Source organism: Pseudophryne corroboree, chromosome 3 (assembly GCF_028390025.1).
Source record: "Pseudophryne corroboree isolate aPseCor3 chromosome 3, aPseCor3.hap2, whole genome shotgun sequence".
Taxonomy (NCBI): domain Eukaryota; kingdom Metazoa; phylum Chordata; class Amphibia; order Anura; family Myobatrachidae; genus Pseudophryne; species Pseudophryne corroboree.
In genome coordinates, this window is record NC_086446.1 from 417,971,065 (window position 1) to 417,990,937 (window position 19,873).

At 47.1% G+C, this 19,873-nt stretch overlaps 1 protein-coding gene across 3 annotated transcripts in view; it reads right to left on the reverse strand.

Annotated features, from left to right (window-relative positions):
- NCOA6 (nuclear receptor coactivator 6) overlaps nt 1–19,873 on the reverse strand; it is a 181,204-nt gene that overhangs the window by 110,016 nt on the left and 51,315 nt on the right. For all 3 annotated transcript variants that reach the window (XM_063960241.1, XM_063960243.1, XM_063960242.1), the window contains one exon: nt 14,799–14,921. In XM_063960241.1, the coding sequence (XP_063816311.1) occupies nt 14,799–14,921 (123 nt within the window). The remainder of the gene's footprint in view (nt 1–14,798; nt 14,922–19,873) is intronic.

Genomic DNA, 19,873 nt, shown 5'->3' on the forward strand with positions numbered 1-19,873 from the left:
GGCTCCTCTATAGAGAGACACTGGAGATCTGTGAACCAATGATGCCTGGGACATGCCAGAGCCACTAGGATCATGAATTTGCATAGTACTCTGGGAAGAAGAGACATTGGAGGGAAGAGATAAGCCAGACGAAAGATCCACGAAACTGAGTGCGTCCACGAAGGTTGCGTCCGGATCTTGTGTCCTGGCCGGGTACACGGTTACCTTGCGGTTGTGCCTGGAGGCCATGAGGTCCACGTCTGGAAGACCCCCATTTGTTCACCAGAAGCTAAAAGACGTCTGGGTGTAGAGACCACTCGCCGGCGTGCACATCCTGCTTCCCATTTGAGGACCCCTTGGATGAAGATCACGGAGATGGCCGAAAAATTGATTTCTACTCAGACAAGAATCCGTGCTACTTCCTGCATTGCTGCGGCACTGTGAGTGCCCCCCCTGTCGATTTATATAAGCCCCTGTCATGGCGTGGTCTGACTGTAGTTGCACAGGCAAACAATGAAGACGGTCCTGAGCCATCTGAAGGGCCCGGGTAAACTACTCGAAGTTCCAGTACGTTTATTGGAAGATCGCTCTCTTCCAGTGTGGAATCCAGAATAGATGACCCTTGTCCAGGTTGGGAGTGTGTAGCCACCGGGAGAAGGATGTTCAGACTTCCTGAGGCAGAATCATCGTTTGAGACTTGATCTGCTGGGGTTGTTCATTTTAGCCACCTGACGAGTATTAGGCATTGGAGAAGGCTGGAATGGACTTGGCTGTATTCCACCATGTCGAAGGCGGATACCATGGAGCCCAGGGTCTGCACTGCTGAGTGAATAGAAACCCTGCGGCTGTGAAGGAGGTTGCGTATGCGCAACTGTAGTGCTGCAATCTTGGCTGGAAGAAAAAAGGTGCGTTGCACGTGAGCATCCAGCAGAGCTGGAGCATCCTCTGAGACAAGATGAGAGAGGACTTGGCCCAGTTGATCAGCCAGCTGAGACTATGAAAACTATATAGTTATGGTAGACTTACCGTTGATAACTATTTCTCCTAAGTCCACAGTATCAACACTGGGATATGAGGTAGTGACAGCGGACTAGCACCAACGATCAAAGCTTTCGGCCTCCCAGAATTCAATGGGCTAGTCCCCTATATCCCCGCCTCCTGGTTCAGGCAATTCAGTTGTTTTCCAAAGCTCAAGGCAGGAGCATGATAGAGAGCCCTAATCAGGCGAGAAGAACACACATGCACATCCTTCCGTACAAGAAGGAAGAGGTTAGTAGGTGAAATGATCCTCAAATCAGGCGCTGTGGATACTGTGGACTTAGGAGAAATAGAGTTATCGACGGTAAGTCTACCATAACTATATATTTCTCCTGCACGGTCCACGGGTTACCCACAGGATAAACATTGGGATGTCCCAAAGCAAATTTAGTGGTGGGGACACCTAATTGGACTGGAGAATCCTTCACCCGAATTCAGCGTCCTGAGAGGCAAAGGTATCAAAGGCATAATGTCTAATGAATGTGTTAATGGAAGACCATGTGGTTGCCTTACATATCTGTACAGCTGAAGCACCAAGTTGTGCTGCCCAAGACGGACCTACCTTACGAGTAGAGTGAGCAGAGACATTAGCCAGAATAAGGAGATCAGCTTGAGAATATGCTTCTGAAACAGTCATCCGAAGCCACCTCGCCAGTGTCTGCTTGTCAGCAGGCCATCCTCTCTTGTGAAATCCGTAGAGAACGAAGAGTGTGTCCGTCTTTCTGATGGCACTGGTACGATCCACATAGATCCTTAAGGCAGCGACTACGTCCAATGATGCATCCCGCATAAAAGTCCGGCCCTTGGAAGGCCGGGACTACAATTTCTTTGGTAAGGTGGAATTTAGAGAGCACCTTAGGAAGATAACCAGATTTGGTTCTAAGAACTGCTCTATCTGAATGAAAAATCAGAAAAGGAAGACAGCATAACAATGCCCCTAAATCTGAAACTCTTCTAGCTGAAAGACAACTTTATCTGTCAGCCAATTAAGATCCACTTGCTTTAGTGGTTCAAATGGGGCAGCTTGAAGCACTTTTAGGACTAAACTTAAATCCCAAGGCAATGCAGGAGGAACAAAAGGAGGTTGGATGTGAAGCATTCCCTGGAAAAAAGTGCGAACATCCTGTAGGTTAGCAATTTTCTTTTGGAACCGTACAGTCAATGCTGACACCTGCACTCTCAAGCAAGCCATCCGTAGGCCTTTGTCCATTCCTGCCTGAAGATATGCTAGGACTTTGGAAACTCTGAAAGACTTAGGATCAAATTTCCGGTCACTGCACCATTGAATATAGGCTTGCCGTATTCGGTGATAAATGCGAGCTGAGGAAAGTTTCCTTGCTCTGAGCATTGTTTGAATTACCTGTTGTAGAATCCTCTTGCTTTCAGGCTGGAAGTCTCAAGAGCCACGCTGTCAAAGACAGTTGATCCAGGAGCTTGTAATAGCAAGGAACCTGGGAGAGTAGATCTGGACGTTGAGGGAGTAGGAATGGAATATCCATCAACAGCCTCTGCAGATCTGTGTATAAAGGCCTTCCGGGCCAAGCCGGAGCTATTAGTATCACGGCGCCCTTTCCTTGTTTTACCTTTCGCATCACCCTGGGTAACAGGGCGATCGGTGGAAACATATATGCCAAACGAAAGTCCCATCTCACCGACAGGGTATCCACAAAGGTCGCTCTGGGATCCTTTGTTCTTGATCCGTATTCGGCCCTTTATTGTTCTGACGGGACGCCATGAGATCTATCTCCAGTAACCCCCACTTGTCTACGAGTCTGGAAGACCTTGGGGTGTAAAGCCCATTTGTTTGCATGAATGGCGTGTCGACTGAGAAAATCCACTTCCCGGTTTAGGACTCCTTCTTTGCTTTTTGGCTGCGAGTTCTTCCCTGATGACTGAGGTACGCTACTGTCGTTGCATTATCCAAGCGAATTTGAACTGGTTTCCCTTGGAGGATGTCCTTTGCCTGAATGAGCGCCATATATATATGGCTCGGAGTTCCAATATATTTATTGCCAGGCCACTTTCTTCCTTGGTCCATTGCCCCTGGAAATAAATTCTTCCTGACACTGCTAGCCAGCCCTGAAGACTGGAATCCACTGTCAGAACTTCCCAATCTGATGTAACCCATTCCATCTGGAAAGGATCCGATGCTGTAGAGGCCTCGAATGGAATTGAGCATACTCCACCATATTAAATGTCGACACCATAGATCCCATCACACGCATTGCTGCATGAATTGATACCCTTTAACTGTGTAGCAGCTCCTGAATACTTGACTGAACCTTGGATATTGTGTTCAGAGGTAAAATTACTCTCTGAAGACCCGAATCCAACACAGTCCCCAAGTGAGTCATCCGTTGTGATGGAACCAGAGACGACTTTGCCCAGTTTATGAGCCAACCGTGTCTCTACAAATAAGCAATTGTCTGTTGCAGATGACACTGAAGCAATTCCTGAGACTGTGCCAGGATTAATAAGTCGTTGAGGTATGGAATTTTGTTTATCCCCTGACGACGGAGATAAGCTGCCATAACCACCATAATTTTGGTGAACACTCTGGGAGCTGTGGCCAGTCCAAATGGTAGGGCCTGAAACTGAAAGTGTTGCTGGTGGATGGCAAACCTGAGATAGCACTGATGGGACAGTGCTATAGGAACATGTAGGTAAGCATCCTGGATATCCAGGGATACCATAAAATCCTCCTGCTCCATGGCCAAAATAATGGAACGTAAGGCACCCAAATGTACTTGTTCAGCACCTTGAGATAGAGTATGGGCTGAAACAACCCATTTGGCTTCTGAACCAAAAACAGGCTGGAATAAAAACCTTGTCCTCGCTGCGCAGGTGGAACTGGAATTATCACTCCTGACTGAAGCAACGTCTGAACCGCCTCTTGCAAAGCCCTGGCCTTCGTTTCCATTGAAGATGGGATGGTACAAAAAAACCTTTGAGGAGGGTGTTTCTTGAAGGCAAACACATAACCGTGAGATACCGCTTCTTGCACCCAGGCATCCATGGTGGACTGCTGCCAGATCTGTGCAAAATTAAAAAGTCAGCCTCCCACCCTGGGATCCCCCAGGTGGAGGCCCGCACCATCAGGCTGATGGCTTATCTTCTGACTTCGAAGCCAGCCCTCTGGTAGCCTAATGCTTTTTTGTCTTACCAGACTTGTCAGATTGAGATGGTTTGCCACAACCCTTTCCTTTTGCTTTTTCCGAGTCCGAAAGGGCCGAAAAGCTGGAAATCTAGGCTTGGATTTGTATATGGATGGAAACTTCACTTTATTGGAGTCTGCTTCTGATTCCAAAAATAAGATTTTAAACCTACCGGTAAATCTTTTTCTCCTAGTCCGTAGAGGATGCTGGGGACTCCGTAATGACCATGGGGTATAGACGGGCTCCGCAGGAGACATGGGCACCCTAAAGACTTTAGATGGGTGTGCACTGGCTCCTCCCTCTATGCCCCTCCTCCAGACCTCAGTTAAAGAACTGTGGCCCTCATTCCGAGTTGTTCGCTCGCAAGCTGCTTTTAGCAGCATTGCACACGCTAAGCCGCCGCCTACTGGGAGTGAATCTTAGCTTAGCAAAATTGCGAACGAAAGATTCGCAATATTGCGAAAAGACTTCTCTGTGCAGTTTCTGAGTAGCTCGAGACTAACTCTTTCAGTGCGATCAGTTCAGCGCTTGTCGTTCCTGGTTTGACGTCACAAACACACCCAGCGTTCGCCCAGACACTCCTCCGTTTCTCCAGCCACTCCCGCGTTTTTCCCAGAAACGGTAGCGTTTTTTCACACACACCCATAAAACGGCCAGTTTCCGCCCAGAAACACCCACTTCCTGGCAATCACATTACGATCACCAGAACGAAGAAAAAACCTTGTAATGCCGTGAGTAAAATACCAAACTTCATAGCAAATTTACTTGGTGCAGTCGCAGTGCGAACATTGCGCATGCGCAATTAGCGGAAAATCGCTGCGATGCGAAGAAAATTACAGAGCGAACAACTCGGAATGACCACCTGTGCCCAGAGGAGACGGACAGTACGAGGAAAGGATTTTTGTTAATCTAAGGGCGAGATACATACCAGCCCACACCGTACAACATGGAATATACGAACCAGTTAACAGTATGAACAAAATAGCATCAGCCAAACAATGATCTAAGCTGTAACATAACCCTTATGTAAGCAACAACTATATACAAGCCTTGCAGAAATTTAGTCCGCACTGGGACGGGCGCCCAGCATCCTCTACGGACTAGGAGAAAAAGATTTACTGGTAGGTTTAAAATCTTATTTTCTCTTACGTCCTAGAGGATGCTGGGGACTCCGTAAGGACCATGGGGATTATACCAAAGCTCCAGACCGGGCGGGAGAGTGCGGATGACTCTGCAGCACCGATTGAGCAAACATGAGGTCCTCATCAGCCAGGGTATCAAACTTGTAGAATTTTACAAAAGTGATTGAACCCGACCAAGTAGCTGCTCGGCAAAGCTGTAAAGCCGAAACGCCTAGGGTAGCCGCCCAAGAAGAGCCCACCTTCTTAGTGTAATGGGCCTTTACCGAATTAGGTAACGGCAATCCAGCCGTAGAATGAGCCTGCTGAATCGTGTTACAGATCCAGCGAGCAATAGTCTGCTTAGAAGCAGGAGCGCCAACTTTGTTGGCCGCATACAGGACAAACAGTGCCTCTGTTTTTTGAACTCGAGCCGTCCTGGCTACATAAATTTTTAAGGCCCTGACTACATCAAGGGACTTGGAATCCTCCAAGTCCCCCGTAGCCACCGGTACCACAATAGGTTGGTTCATATGAAACGAGGAAACCACGCTCGATCCACATGGAAAATCAGATAGAGGCTCTTGTGAGACAAAGCCGCCAATTCGGACACCCGCCTTGCAGATGCCAAGGCCAGCAACAGGACTACTTTCCAAGTGAGAAACTTTAATTCAACCGTCTGAAGAGGTGCAAACCAGTGTGATTTAAGGAACTGTAACACCACGTTAAGGTCCCATGGTACCACTGGGGGCACAAAAGGAGGCTGGATGTGCAGCACTCCCTTCACAAAAGTCTGGACTTCTGGGAGAGAAGCAAATTCCTTCTGAAAGAATATTGATAGGGCCGAAATCTGCACCTTAATGGAGCCTAACTTTAGGCCCATATCCACTCCTGTCTGTAGAAAGTGGAGAAAACGGCCCAGGTGGAAATCTTCCGTAGGAGCATTCTTGGCTTCACACCAAGATACATATTTCCTAAAGATACGGTGATAATGTTTCGCCGTTACCTCCTTCCTAGCTTTGATTAAAGTAGGGATGACTTCCCCCAAAATACCTTTCCTAGCTAGGATTTGGTGTTCAACCGCCATGCCGTCAAACGTAACCGCGGTAAGTCTTGGAACACGCAGGGCCCCTGCTGCAACAGGTCCTCCCTGGGAGGAAGAGGCCACGGATCTTCTGTGAGCATTTCCTGAAGATCTGAATACCAGGCCCTTCGAGGCCAATCCGGAACAATGAGTATTGTCTGTACTCTTTTTCGTCTTATGATTCTCAATATTTTTGAGATGAGCGGCAAAGGAGGGAACACACAGACCGACTGAAACACCCATGGTGTCACCAGGGCGTCCACCGCTACTGCCTGAGGCTCCCTTGACCTGGAACAATACATCCGAAGCTTCTTGTTGAGGCGTGATGCCATCATGTCTATTTGAGGAAGTCCCCAAAACTTGTTATCTCTGCAAAAACTTCTTGATGAAGACCCCACTCTCCCGGATGAAGATCGTGTCTGCTGAGGAAGTCTGCTTCCCAGTTGTCCACTGCCGGAATGAAGACTGCTGACAGAGCGCTTACGTGATTTTCCGCCCAGCGTAGAATCCTGGTGGCTTCCGCCATTGCCACTCTGCTCCTTGTTCCGCCCTGGCGGTTCACATGAGCCACGGCTGTGACGTTGTCTGATTGAAATCAGAACGGGTAGGTCGCAAAGAAGATTCTCCGCTTGTCGTAGGCCGTTGTAAATGGCCCTTAATTCCAGCACATTGATGTGTAGACAAGCCTCCTGGCTTGACCATAGTCCCTGAAAATTTCTTCCTTGTGTGACTGCTCCCCATCCTCGGAGGCTCGCGTCCGTGGTCACTAGAACTTAGTCTTGAATGCCGAACCTGCGACCCTCTAGAAGGTGAGCACTCTGCAGCCACCACAGGAGAGACACCCTGGCCCTGGGGGACAGGCTTATTTTCTGATGTATTTGTAGATGGGACCCCGACCACTTGTCCAGAAGGTCCCACTGAAACGTCCTCGCATGGAACCTGCCGAAGGGGATGGCCTCGTAGGCCGCCACCATTTTTCCCAGTACATGAGTGCATTGATGAACTGACACTCTTTTTGGTTTTAGCAGGTCTCTGACCATGTTCTGGAGTTCCTGGGCTTTTTCCGTTGGGAGAAAAACCCTCTTCCTTTCCGTGTCCAGAATCATGCCTAAAAATGATAGCCGAGTCGTTGGAATCAACTGCGACTTTGGCAGATTTAGAATCCAGCCGTGTTGCTGCAGCACTCTCAGGGAGAGCGACACGCTTTTCAGCAATTGATCTCTCGATCTCGCTTTTATCAGGAGATCGTCCAAGTATGGGATAATTGTGACTCCTTGCCTGCGCAGGACCACCATCATTTCCGCCATTACCTTGGTGAAAATCCTCGGGGCCGTGGAAAGCCCAAATGGCAACGTCTGAAACTGGTAATGACAGTTCTGTGCAGCGAATCTCAGGTATGCCTGATGAGGGGGATAAATGGGGACATGAAGGTATGCATCCTTTATGTCTAGTGATACCATAAAATCCCCCCCTTCCAGGCTGGAGATCACTGCCCGGAGAGATTCCATCTTGAATTTTAACCTTTTTAAATACAGGTTCAGGGATTTTAGATTCAGAATGGGTCTGACCGAGCCATCCGGCTTCGGGACCACAAATAGGGTTGAATAGTAACCTTTCTCCTGTTGCATCAGGGGAACCTTGATAATCACTTGTTGTTGACACAGCTTTTGTATGGCAGCTGAAACTATTTCCCTCTCTGGGGGAGAAGCTGGCAAAGCCGATTTGAAAAATCGGCGAGGAGGCACTTCTTCGAATTCCAGCTTGTAGCCATGGGATACAATTTCGATCGCCCAAGGAACCACATCCGACTGAACCCAGACCTGGCTGAAGAGTCGAAGACGTGCCCCCACCGGCGCGGACTCCCTCAGTGGAGCCCCAGCGTCATGCGGTGGATTTTGTAGACGCCGAGGAGGACTTTTGTTCCTGGGAACTAGCCGTAGCAGGCTTTCTTTTCCCTCTACCCTTACCTCTGGCGAGGAAGGAGGAGCCCCGACCCCTTCTGGACTTATGCGACCGAAAGGACTGCATCTGATATTGAGGCGTTTTCTTTTGCTGTGGGGGAACATAAGGTAAAAAAGAAGACTTACCCGCGGTAGCTGTGGAAACCAGGTCCGCGAGGCCCTCCCCAAATAAAACCTCACCCTTGTAAGGTAAAGTTTCCATATGTCTCTTTGAATCGGCATCACCCATCCATTGGCGGGTCCACAGGGACCGTCTAGCAGAAATTGCCATGGCATTGGCTCTTGAACCCAACAGCCCAATGTCTCTCGCAGCCTCTCTCATATATAATGCTGCGTCTTTAATGTGACCCAAGGTCAATAAAATGCTATCCTTATCTAGGGTGTCAATGTCAGATGACAAGTTATCTGACCATGCTGCAATTGCGCTACCCACCCATGCCGACGCTACTGCCGGTCTGAGCAAGGCACCCGTATGTGTATAACTCGATTTCAAGGTAGTTTCCTGTCTGGGATCAGCAGGATACTTGAGGGCTGCCGTGTCTGGAGACGGTAGCGCCACCTTTTTGGACAAGCGCGTCAAAGCCTTGTCTACCGTGGGCGAGGATTCCCACCGTAACCTGTCCTGTGAGGGGAAAGGATACGCCATAATAATTCTCTTGGAAATCTGCAGTTTCTTGTCTGGAGTTTCCAAAGCTTTTTCAAATAAGGCGTTCAGCTCATGAGATGGGGGAAACGTTACCTCAGGTTTCTTTTCCTTAAACATGCATACCCTCGTATCAGGTACATAGGGGTCCTCTGTGATATGCAAAACATCTTTTATAGCCAAAATCATATAATGAATACTCTTGGCCACCCATGGGTGTAACCGTGCATCATCATAGTCGACACTGGAGTCAGAATCCGTGTCGGTATCAGTGTCTGCTACCTGGGAAACGGGACGTTTTTGAGACCCCGAAGGGCCTTGTGACACAGTCAAAGCCATGGATTGACTCCCTGCTTTTTCCCTGGACTCTGCTTTGTCCAATCTTTTATGTAATAAGGTCACATTTGCAATTAAAACATTCCACATATCCAACCAATCAGGTGTCGGCGGCGCCGACAGAGACACCAAAATCATCTGCTCCACCTCCTCCCTAGACGAGCCTTCCGCTTCAGACATGCCGACACACACGTACCAACACCCCCACACACTCTGGGATAAATATGGGGACAGTCCCCCAATAAGGCCCTTTGGAGAGACAGAGAGAGAGTATGCCAGCACACACCCAGCGCCACTGGAACACTGGAACAAAATCCCAGTCTGTACAGCGCTTTTATAGATCGATAATACACTCACTGCGCCAATTAAATGTGCCCCCTCGTTTTTGCCCTCTGTACTTGCTCAGTAGGGGAGAGTCCGGGGAGCAGCTTCTCTGCAGCGTGCTGTGGAGAACATGGGGCTGGTTAGTGCTGGAGGATCAAGCTCCGCCCCCTCAAAGGCGGGCTTCGGTTCCGCTCAAATTCTTTATACTGGCGGGGTTTTTTTAATATACTGCCTCTGCAGTATATAATATGTCAGCCAGTGTCCCTTGAGGTTATTCTTGCTGTCCAGGGCGCCGCCCCTGCGCCCTGCACCCTTACAGTGCCGTCAGTGTGTGTGAATGTGGGAGCAATGGCGCGCAGCGTTACCGCTGCGCGGTACCTCAATGAAGATCTGAATCTTCTGCCGCCTGGGATGTCTTCTTTCTTCTTATACTCACCCGGCTTCTATCTTCCGGCTCTGTGAGGAGGACGGCGGCGCGGCTTCGGGACGAACAGCGAGGATGAGACCTGTGTTCCGACCCTCTGGAGCTAATGGTGTCCAGTTAAGTAGGTCTGCTTCTCTCCCCTCAGTCCCACGATGCAGGGAGCCTGTTGCCAGCAGTGCTCCCTGAAAATAAAAAACCTAACAAAAGTCTTTTCAGAGAAACTCAGTAGAGCTCCCCTGCAGTGCATCCAGTCTCCTCTAGGCACAGGATCTAACTGATGTCTGGAAGAGGGGCATAGAGGGAGGAGCCAGTGCACACCCATCTAAAGTCTTTAGAGTGCCCAAGTCTCCTGCGGAGACCCTCTATACCCCATGGTCCTTACGGAGTCCCCAGCATCCTCTAGGACGTAAGAGAAATATTGTTTAATTTTTTAACAAAAAGAATATCTCCAGTAAAAGGCAAAGACTCTAGAACCTTCTTGGATTCTGAGTCAGTTTTCCATGTACGTAGCCAAACTGCTCTGCGAGCTGCTACTGCTGTAGCTGATGCTTGAGAGGAAATTGTACCCATATCCAAGGCTTTTACTTCCATAAAAATAGCCGCCTGTTTAATATGTGCAATATGGGATTTTTGCTCTCTAGACGCTAATGAAAGATCATCCTCCAATGCATCAGCCCAGGCTGCCACTGCTTTTGCCATCCAGACTGAAGCCATGGCTGGTCTTAGGATTGCTCCAGTCAAGGAGAATATGTTTGTTTTTTAAAAATCTATTTTCCTATCCGTGACATCATTAGAGGTAATGCAGATTTTTGCACCAATCGAATGACATGCGTATTTACTTTGGGAGCCACCTCCCTTCTTAAACAGTCTCCAGCCGGAAAAGGATAACTGGAATTCCATTTCTTTGGAATTCTAAACTTCTTACTGGGCGCTGCCCAAGTCTCTTGCGTAATTTCCGTCAGCTGTTCTGACCCAGGAAACTCAGTCCTAACTGTTTTGGGACATTTAAACACAAGTGCCTTAGATTTTAACAAACGCTCAGCTGCTTCTTCTACGGATAGAATGGCTTTCATAGCACTAATTAGCTCAGGTATGTCCACTGAGATGAAACCTTCATCCTCGTCTCTGTATGCAGATCCGGAGTGTAATGAGTCCTCATCCTCCAACGAGTCCCCATTTGAAACATGTGTAGACTATGAAGATGTTTCATGTCCATGTGATTTACTTACCACCGGCCTTTCAGCCTGTTTAAGTTGAAAGGCTGCAGATTCCTGTACTGGATGTGGTAAACCACATGGGGAATATTGCATGTAAGGGTTAATAGGGTAACCTATTCCTGGTATAGGAGCTGGCATTATCCGCTCAGCTATACTGGATAATGTCTGTGCAAAAGTAGCCCATGGAAGTTCAACTTGAACCTGTGCCTGCCTCGGATTATTCAGGAGGCTTTGGTGAAAGCTAAAACAGTTTGCACATAATCCATTTTGAACCAGATCCTGAGAGATTAACCCAGTTTTGCAAGATAAACATGAAATGAGTGTTGGTGCTGCTGTGGAGAGTGTATCCTCCTCACCCTTGCCTCTCTTAGACATGATAACAAATCACACTCCTGTACAGTGTTAACTACACAATTTGTGACTGCAATCACTATAAAACTTGTTAAAGTGACATACAATCCGATCCCTCCCTGCTTTCCACCAGCATTGAGGATCGGGATACACAGAAAACTGACAGAAATATTAAAGTCAGCAATCACACTAGCAATCAGTTACAGCTTATACATTAGTATACGCAATAAGCAATATAAGCACATAATCAACTACAGATTGTGTGCTTATATATTTCAAGTATGTAGGAAAAAAATATTACTGCATTACCTTATATAGGACTTTAAACGTATTCAGTCGCACAGCGAAAGAAACAGCAGCAATAGTTTACAGACTTATATGCAGCAGGCACCTATCCAACTATTCGTACTCAATGGTAGATAGAGACTTGGTGCTGTATCACCTAGCTCAGGAGAGTTGGATACAGGGAGACTTCACCCCGCCTCCAGGATCGATCAATACGTTAGTGAATGCTATGTGGATCTAGACGCTAATAGTGTACATAAACGCCCAGTGAACACAGACGCCCAAGTGAACACCGACGTACCAGTCATACAGACGCATAAGCTGCGACTGGGTCCTTTTAGATACACAGCGTCTCAGACGGTAGCGGGAAATCAGTTCATAGCGAGAAACTCGGAGGAAACTGGTCATGAACCTGGAGGAGGGGCAACCAAGGGAGCATCTTACTCTCCACTGCTGACATAAACCCCAGGGATCGCGGCCTCACACTAATACCTGGAGCCTATGATCCCTGGGACCTAGCGCTGGTGCACCTGAGGTGGCAGCCGCGTCAGCTAGTGTTCGGTAGTCTCCTCCCGAAATAGCGCGGCTGTGTCTTGCGTCTCCCCCGCTAAGCGGTACCGACGCCTAACCTTCTCTCCATGCTCCGGCCACATCCTGGTAATGTCTGCTGGACTTTCTAGTACATCCGACACAGACGCCCGCTGAAACAGCACTGTACACGTGGGTAACTGTTGTCGCGACCCGGTGGAGAGTTGTTGGAGCGATTCTTTCTAAGGTGCGTGTAAGACACTTTTTAGAAAATTTGCTCTAAAAACATAGGTCTATAAAAATAAATTAAATAACAAGCTTATGGCTGAAAAAAATCAGCAGCTCAAAGATCGTGGTACGGCTCCTGCCACACCAACAAAAAAACTGAATTGCCTGAGCCTGGAGGTGGGGATATAGAGGACTGGCCCGTTGCATTCTGGGAGGCCGGAAGCTTTGATCATTGGTGCCAATCCGCTGTCACTACCTCATATCCCAATGTTTATCCTGTGGATAACCGGTGGACCCTGCAGGAGAAAATTACACTGTTACCTGGAGATGATGATGGAGGACTTCTAGAGAACATGTTCCCTGTTGTCGAAGATGAGCAGCCATCACTGCCATGAGTTTGGTGAACACCCTGGGGGCTGTGTAAACACCGAAGGGTAGGGCCTGGAACTGGAAATGCTGATGGAGGACAGCAAATTGTAGGTATTGTGGATGACAGGGTGCTATAGGTACATGGAGTTATGCGTCCTTTATATCTAGGGAGACCATAAAATCCCCAGGTCGCATAGCCAGCACAATGAAACAAAGGGTTTGCATTCCAAATCCGGGTATTTGGAGGTATTTGTTCAGTAATTTTAGATTTAGGATGGGACGATAAGACCCATTGGGTTTCTGAACCAAAAAAAGTGCAGCATAGAACCCCTGGCCCTGTTGAGACACGGGGACAGGAATAATTACACCCAATTGTAGTAAAAACTGAATGACTGCCTTCAGTGCCTTGGCCTTTTTGAGGCCTGCTGGTGGACTGGTAGGAAAGTATTGTCTGGGAGGACGCTTTAGAAAAAGAGAGAGCGTACCGGTGAAAGACCACTTCTTGAATCCAGGCATCTGTTGTGATCAGACACCATGCATGGGCAAATTGAAGAAATTGGCTTCCCACCCTGGGGTCCCCCAGGGGGAGGCCCGTCCCATCAGGCGAGGATTTATCCTCTGGTTTGGTAGTTGGGCGCCTAGCCGCCCAGGCCTGTTTAAGTGTGGGCTTAGAAGCCTTTGTGGGGCAAGACTGTCGAGGGAAGGACTAACCTCTGGCCTTGCCCTGTCCAGGGTGCTTCTGTGTGCCTCTGCTAGCGGAAGGTGCCAGTTTCCCGACGAAATCACATAGCCGTAGCTGGTGTCCGGCGCCAGTGGGGGTGATGGAGCAACAGAGTTGGTGTTCCATGGACAACTTAGCGCTGCTTGCTCAGTAAAAAGCAAAAAAAAAAGTAAAATCATTAAAACTGTTCACTGGTGACCAGCTCCTGCTGGTACCAAACAAAACTGAAGAGCCTGAGCTGTGGGTGGGGTATGAAGGGAGAGGGACCCAGTGCATCCTGGGAGGCTCAAAAGCTTTGCTGTTAGGTGCCTGTTCCTGGTCTCCACCAAGCATACCCCAAGGTTAACCCTGGGGAGACCACGGACCCTGAATAAGAAATTAACTGTAGTCTAGGGTGACACTTGATATACCGGCTGTCGGGATCAGCATATCGACGCCGGTATACCGACAAGTATTCTCCCTCTTGGGGTGTCCACAACACCCCTGGAGAGAGAATAAATAGCGTGGCTCTTTTGCGCTCGCCCTGCCGCCGGCATTCCGGCGGTCGGGATCCCGGCGCCGGTATCCCAAGCATCGGCAAGTCATACCACACTCGTAGTCAATAAGCTCTCAATATTAAACAATAGCATACAACATAAAGCATTCATAGAACACTACCCAAGTAATTTTGGAGGAAATATAGTTCAACCTGTTTGTAACTGGGTAACATTCATTATTGACCCCCTCCTCACCCACTCATAATTTAAATTATCTTTATTTCCGTTAGCTAGCTTGCAACGTGTTTAGCTAATGGTTCCAGACAGTTATATTCCACTATAATATTTTATCCCATATGTTGTACCTGGGAAACAGAAGAGCAACATAAATGTGGCTCTACAGACCATCCAAATTATTGCCATATAAACTGGAAGCAGCAACGGACCTGATCAGCAATGGATTGGGGGAGTGTCAGGTAAGCACAGAAACCCCACTAACATGAAACCTTAATATTATCCCAAAATTAACATTATTTAGAAAGGAGAAAGAATGTCACATACCTGCTCTGTTTTGCACAGCAAAGCTTGAATCGATTCTCATAGCATTATTTGCTGCCACTGGGCCGTTCATCCTCACTTCCTGTGCAGGATTCTGGGCTAATGCTAGGTTGATGGCCCCTTCTCCTGAAGTAGAACAGAAAAACAAATGCATTAGTACAGAAGCAGATGGAAATACAAACAGGTGAATGTTGAACTATAAGGAAAAATAATAAATTTAAAAAAAGGTCAAATCTGTCAAAATCACCACAAACTATTCTGCTAAATCTTAATTAAGACGGCAAATAGAGGATTTTTGTAATCATGTTAGGTCCATGAGGAACACGTCGTATTATGGTTGCTGCAGACATTTTAAATCTGAAACTCCTATACGCAGTCACCCTCCTATATCCATTACTTCCCAGGAGCAGGTCAGTTACATTTAACCAAGACATACAGGATAAGACCATGAGGAATGGAACCTTGTCAGACAACCAGGTGGCAGCCGTGCACAGCTCTTCAGACCAAGCTCCATGTTGTGCCTCCTTTCAGGCACTTACCAACCTGGTAAAATGTGTCTGGAGATTTTCATGCTGTCCAGCCCCAGTATAAGCCTGACAAATGGAAAATGTATTCCTTCACAGTTTAGAAGCTAGGCAACAACTCCTCTGAGCATCAGAGGACCAAGAGAGATACTTTTCTAATAGCCATCAGAGGACCAAGAGAGATACTTTTCTTATAGCCATGACCACATCCAATGAACAAAAAGAGTCCACATCCTCTGGAGAGCTATGACTTTTTGAGGACAGAATCACAATATCCAGTGAAAATAGAAGAAAACCTTAGGTTGAAAAGAAGACTTGGTCCTAATAACAGCCCAATTCTCATAGAAAATGAGACTTACAGGACAGAACATCCAGCTCTGAAACTCGCCAAATTGAGGAAACTGTCTTCTAGGTGAGAAACTCCAACAAATCTAACAGCTCAAAGGGAAGAAGATGTAAGGCAGTCAATGCCAAATTAAGATCCCACAGAGCTATACAAGACACAAATTGAGGTTTCACATGCCATACACCCTGCAAGAGAGTCTGGACTTCTGGTAATAAGGACAGTTTTCTCTAAAACAAATGTGAAATATCCAAAACCTGAACCTTCCAACAATGAAGCATAAACCAACCGTCCGGACCATTCCATAACAGTAGTAATGTGGACATTTCAAAGAAATAGGAGACCTCCTGACTGTCAATACAAAAGATTTAGGTCTTTCATACTGTATAAATACTTTGGAGGTATGCTAACACCACCTTCCCGGCGCTCTACAAGTTAATAATATTATAGCCCAGCTGCACGTGCTTAGAGACTGGTTTAAGGTCTCCAGCAAAATTAAATAAGATTTTATAACACAGCACTGCGCTTTGGGTATTTAACTATCAAATAGGCAATAAAGTATGAGTGGCTGCACATTTACTGCAATAATTTACTAGGAGACTTTTACTTCAGACAAAAACACAATTATTTTGAATTAAAATCTACATATAAATAATACATTCCCCTAACACCTCTTAACAATAAATGTATTTAGTGTTCGAGACGTCCTATGGTACATATAAAAAGTCCTTATACCATTCCAATGTTACTACTGAAATACTGTACTAATGAGCTGAAGAAATAAAGACACATTGTATTTAGTAACTCAAAGTTATATTGTTGCAATAAGTTTCAAATAGGTAACATACCACAGTGTATCCACAGGCTGTTTAATGCTGACACTGTTTCCACTTTCATGTATAGAAGAAGCCGGCGTACCGGCTATATTTAATAGTACTGTCCAAATACAAAGTGTGACAGTTAATATAATTACCCGTGTATGGGTGATGACGTGCTTCCCTTTATAGGACACCTTATCTTCTTCCCGGGGATATTGCTAATGCCGCCCCGAGTAACATGGCGCTGCTGGTACGGTCTCACTCGCTCTGTTCAGCGGTGAGCGTGGCACTGCTGATGCTGTCTCTACCGCTCTATTCAACGGTAGGCAGTGAGATCTCTCCTCCCGGTGGTGAGGCTGTCACTGCCCCGGGTAGGGTGCACAATGACTGAAGTCTTAAGGAAGTCCCAGTGCATTGTGGGACGAAACACGTTGACAGACGATTCATTCACCTGTACCCGATCAGTGCCACGGGCTGTAGAGATTACACTGCTTCAGTGACCGAATTTAATTTGGCTCCCAGAACCCATCTATAGCGGTGAGATATCAACTGCCTATTCCAGTCATTGTGCACCCTACCCGGGGTGGGGACAAAGGTGTATGCAAAGGGCTTGCCTTAAAATGTGTTTGGATCACGACTTAAACAACAACGCCTTTAAAGCCAGCAATTATAAACTCAGGTTGTGGAACGACAAACTCTTCATCATATTGAGAATGCCAGTGTACCATGCCATTTGTGGCCAGTACAGAGCTACAGAATGCCTGGAATCCAATCCCTCTTTACTTTCTTAAACATCCTTGAGAGCATTGCCACCAAATGAAACAGGAAAATTAGACAAAAGTCCAATGGCACCAACATGGCATCTAACAAAACTGCCCTTGGTTCCCTGGTTCTGGTACAGAGCTTTTGCAAGAGAACCACTATTTGTGGTCCAACTGAGAGATCTAGCCGACCTGACCTTTCCACAAATTGTAGAAAAACTTAATGATTAAGTTCCTGGCAGTTGAGAAAGTTAACTTTCTAGCTGTCGGAATGAACACAGCCATGATGGCAGGAACATTTTGCTCCACCCATTGATTGTTCTCGCTACCAAGAGATACCCCTGATGATTGAGATAAACCACCACTTTAGCATTGTTGGACTATATTTTTACTGCCTTTCTGCACAAAAGAGGATGTCCTCTTACGAAGGCATAGAACATTACCTATAGTTCCAGGACCACTCCCAAATCCTGAAAACTGGTGTCCATTGTCACTAGCGTCCATTACGAAATGTCAAAGGGTCCTGAGCTGGTAATGCTGGTTCTGAACCACAATCCAGAGAAGGCAAATGCACAGCAGAGCTGGGTGTCCAAGTACATCAAAATCAGAATGGGACAAAATACCCATCTGGTTTCTGCACTAGGAATATATTGGAGTCAAACCCCATCCCCTTTGCCTGACTTAAGGTGGAATGACAACCCGCAATAAGAGTAAAGGTTAAATGACTTCCCACAGAGAAAGATCATTTCTCTTGTTTCTGGCAACACCTGTAGTGAAAACCCATCAGGGGAGCCCAGATCTAAGACACATCTGTAGTGGAATTAAACCACTGATTCGGAAAAGAGAAGCAAACAAGCTCCTGCCATTGAACTTCTTGGGTGGGGCTGTTGCCAGTCATGTTAACAATTTGTCAGGCTTCTTTGAAGCCGGGTGACAGCTGCCTGTCTCTCTGCTGACCCCATCGAGGGGCACAGGGCTAACCTCAAAAGTACTGATCGCTCATGAAAGGACCAAGATTCTACTGAGCTGTATCCTCACTATCTTCAGGTGACCAGGAACTCACGATGTAACCTACCCCATGGAGATTAAATATAACTAGTATGCTGCGCTTGTTTGTGTTTATCAGCAGCTCAGTTAATGTGTTTTAATAGTAAATCCAATTCAGCATAGACTGATAACGAGCGCTAAATGTAACCTACCCCATACCTAGACTACCAGTTACTCCATACCCAAAGAGGCAAGACACAAAACCAGAAGTTTCACTGAATGCTTAAATAAGAATTTACTTACCGATAATTCTATTTCTCATAGTCCGTAGTGGATGCTGGGGACTCCGTAAGGACCATGGGGAATAGCGGCTCCGCAGGAGACTGGGCACATCTAAAGAAAGATTTAGGACTATCTGGTGTGCACTGGCTCCTCCCCCTATGACCCTCCTCCAAGCCTCAGTTAGGATACTGTGCCCGGACGAGCGTACACAATAAGGAAGGATTTTGAATCCCGGGTAAGACTCATACCAGCCACACCAATCACACCGTATAACCTGTGATCTGAACCCAGTTAACAGCATGATAACAGAGGAGCCTCTGAAAGATGGCTCACAACAATAATAACCCGATTTTTGTAACAAAAACTATGTACAAGTATTGCAGACAATCCGCACTTGGGATGGGCGCCCAGCATCCACTACGGACTATGAGAAATAGAATTATCGGTAAGTAAATTCTTATTTTCTCTAACGTCCTAAGTGGATGCTGGGGACTCCGTAAGGACCATGGGGATTATACCAAAGCTCCCAAACGGGCGGGAGAGTGCGGATGACTCTGCAGCACCAAATGAGAGAACTCCAGGTCCTCCTCAGCCAGGATATCAATTTTGTAGAATTTTACAAACGTATTTGCTCCTGACCAAGTAGCTGCTCGGCAAAGTTGTAAAGCCGAGACCCCTCGGGCAGCCGCCCAAGATGAGCCCACCTTCCTTGTGGAGTGGGCATTTACAGATTTTTGGCTGTGGCAGGCCTGCCACAGAATGTGCAAGCTGAATTGTACTACAAATCCAACGAGCAATAGTCTGCTTAGAAGCAGGAGCACCCAGCTTGTTGGGTGCACACAGGATAAACAGCGAGTCAGATTTCCTGACTCCAGCCGTCCTGGAAACATATATTTTCAGGGCACTGACAACGTCTAGCAACTTGGAGGCCTCCAAGTCCCTAGTAGCCGCAGGCACCACCAATAGGTTGGTTCAGGTGAGACGCTGAAACCACCTTGGGGAGAAACTGAGGACGAGTCCTCAATTCCGCCCTGTCCGAATGGAAAATCAGATAAGGGCTTTTTCAGGATAAAGCCGCCAATTCTGACACGCGCCTGGCCCAGGCCAGGGCCAACAGCATGACCACTTTCCATGTGAGATATTTTAACTCCACAGATTTAAGTGGTTCAAACCAATGTGACTTTTGGAACCCAAAACTACATTGAGATCCCAAAGTGCCACTGGAGGCACAAAAGGAGGCTGTATATGCAGTACCCCTTTTACAACGTCTGAACTTCAGGGACTGAAGCTAGTTCTTTTTGGAAGAAAATTGACAGGGCCGAAATTTGAACCTTAATGGACCCCAATTTCAGGCCCATAGACA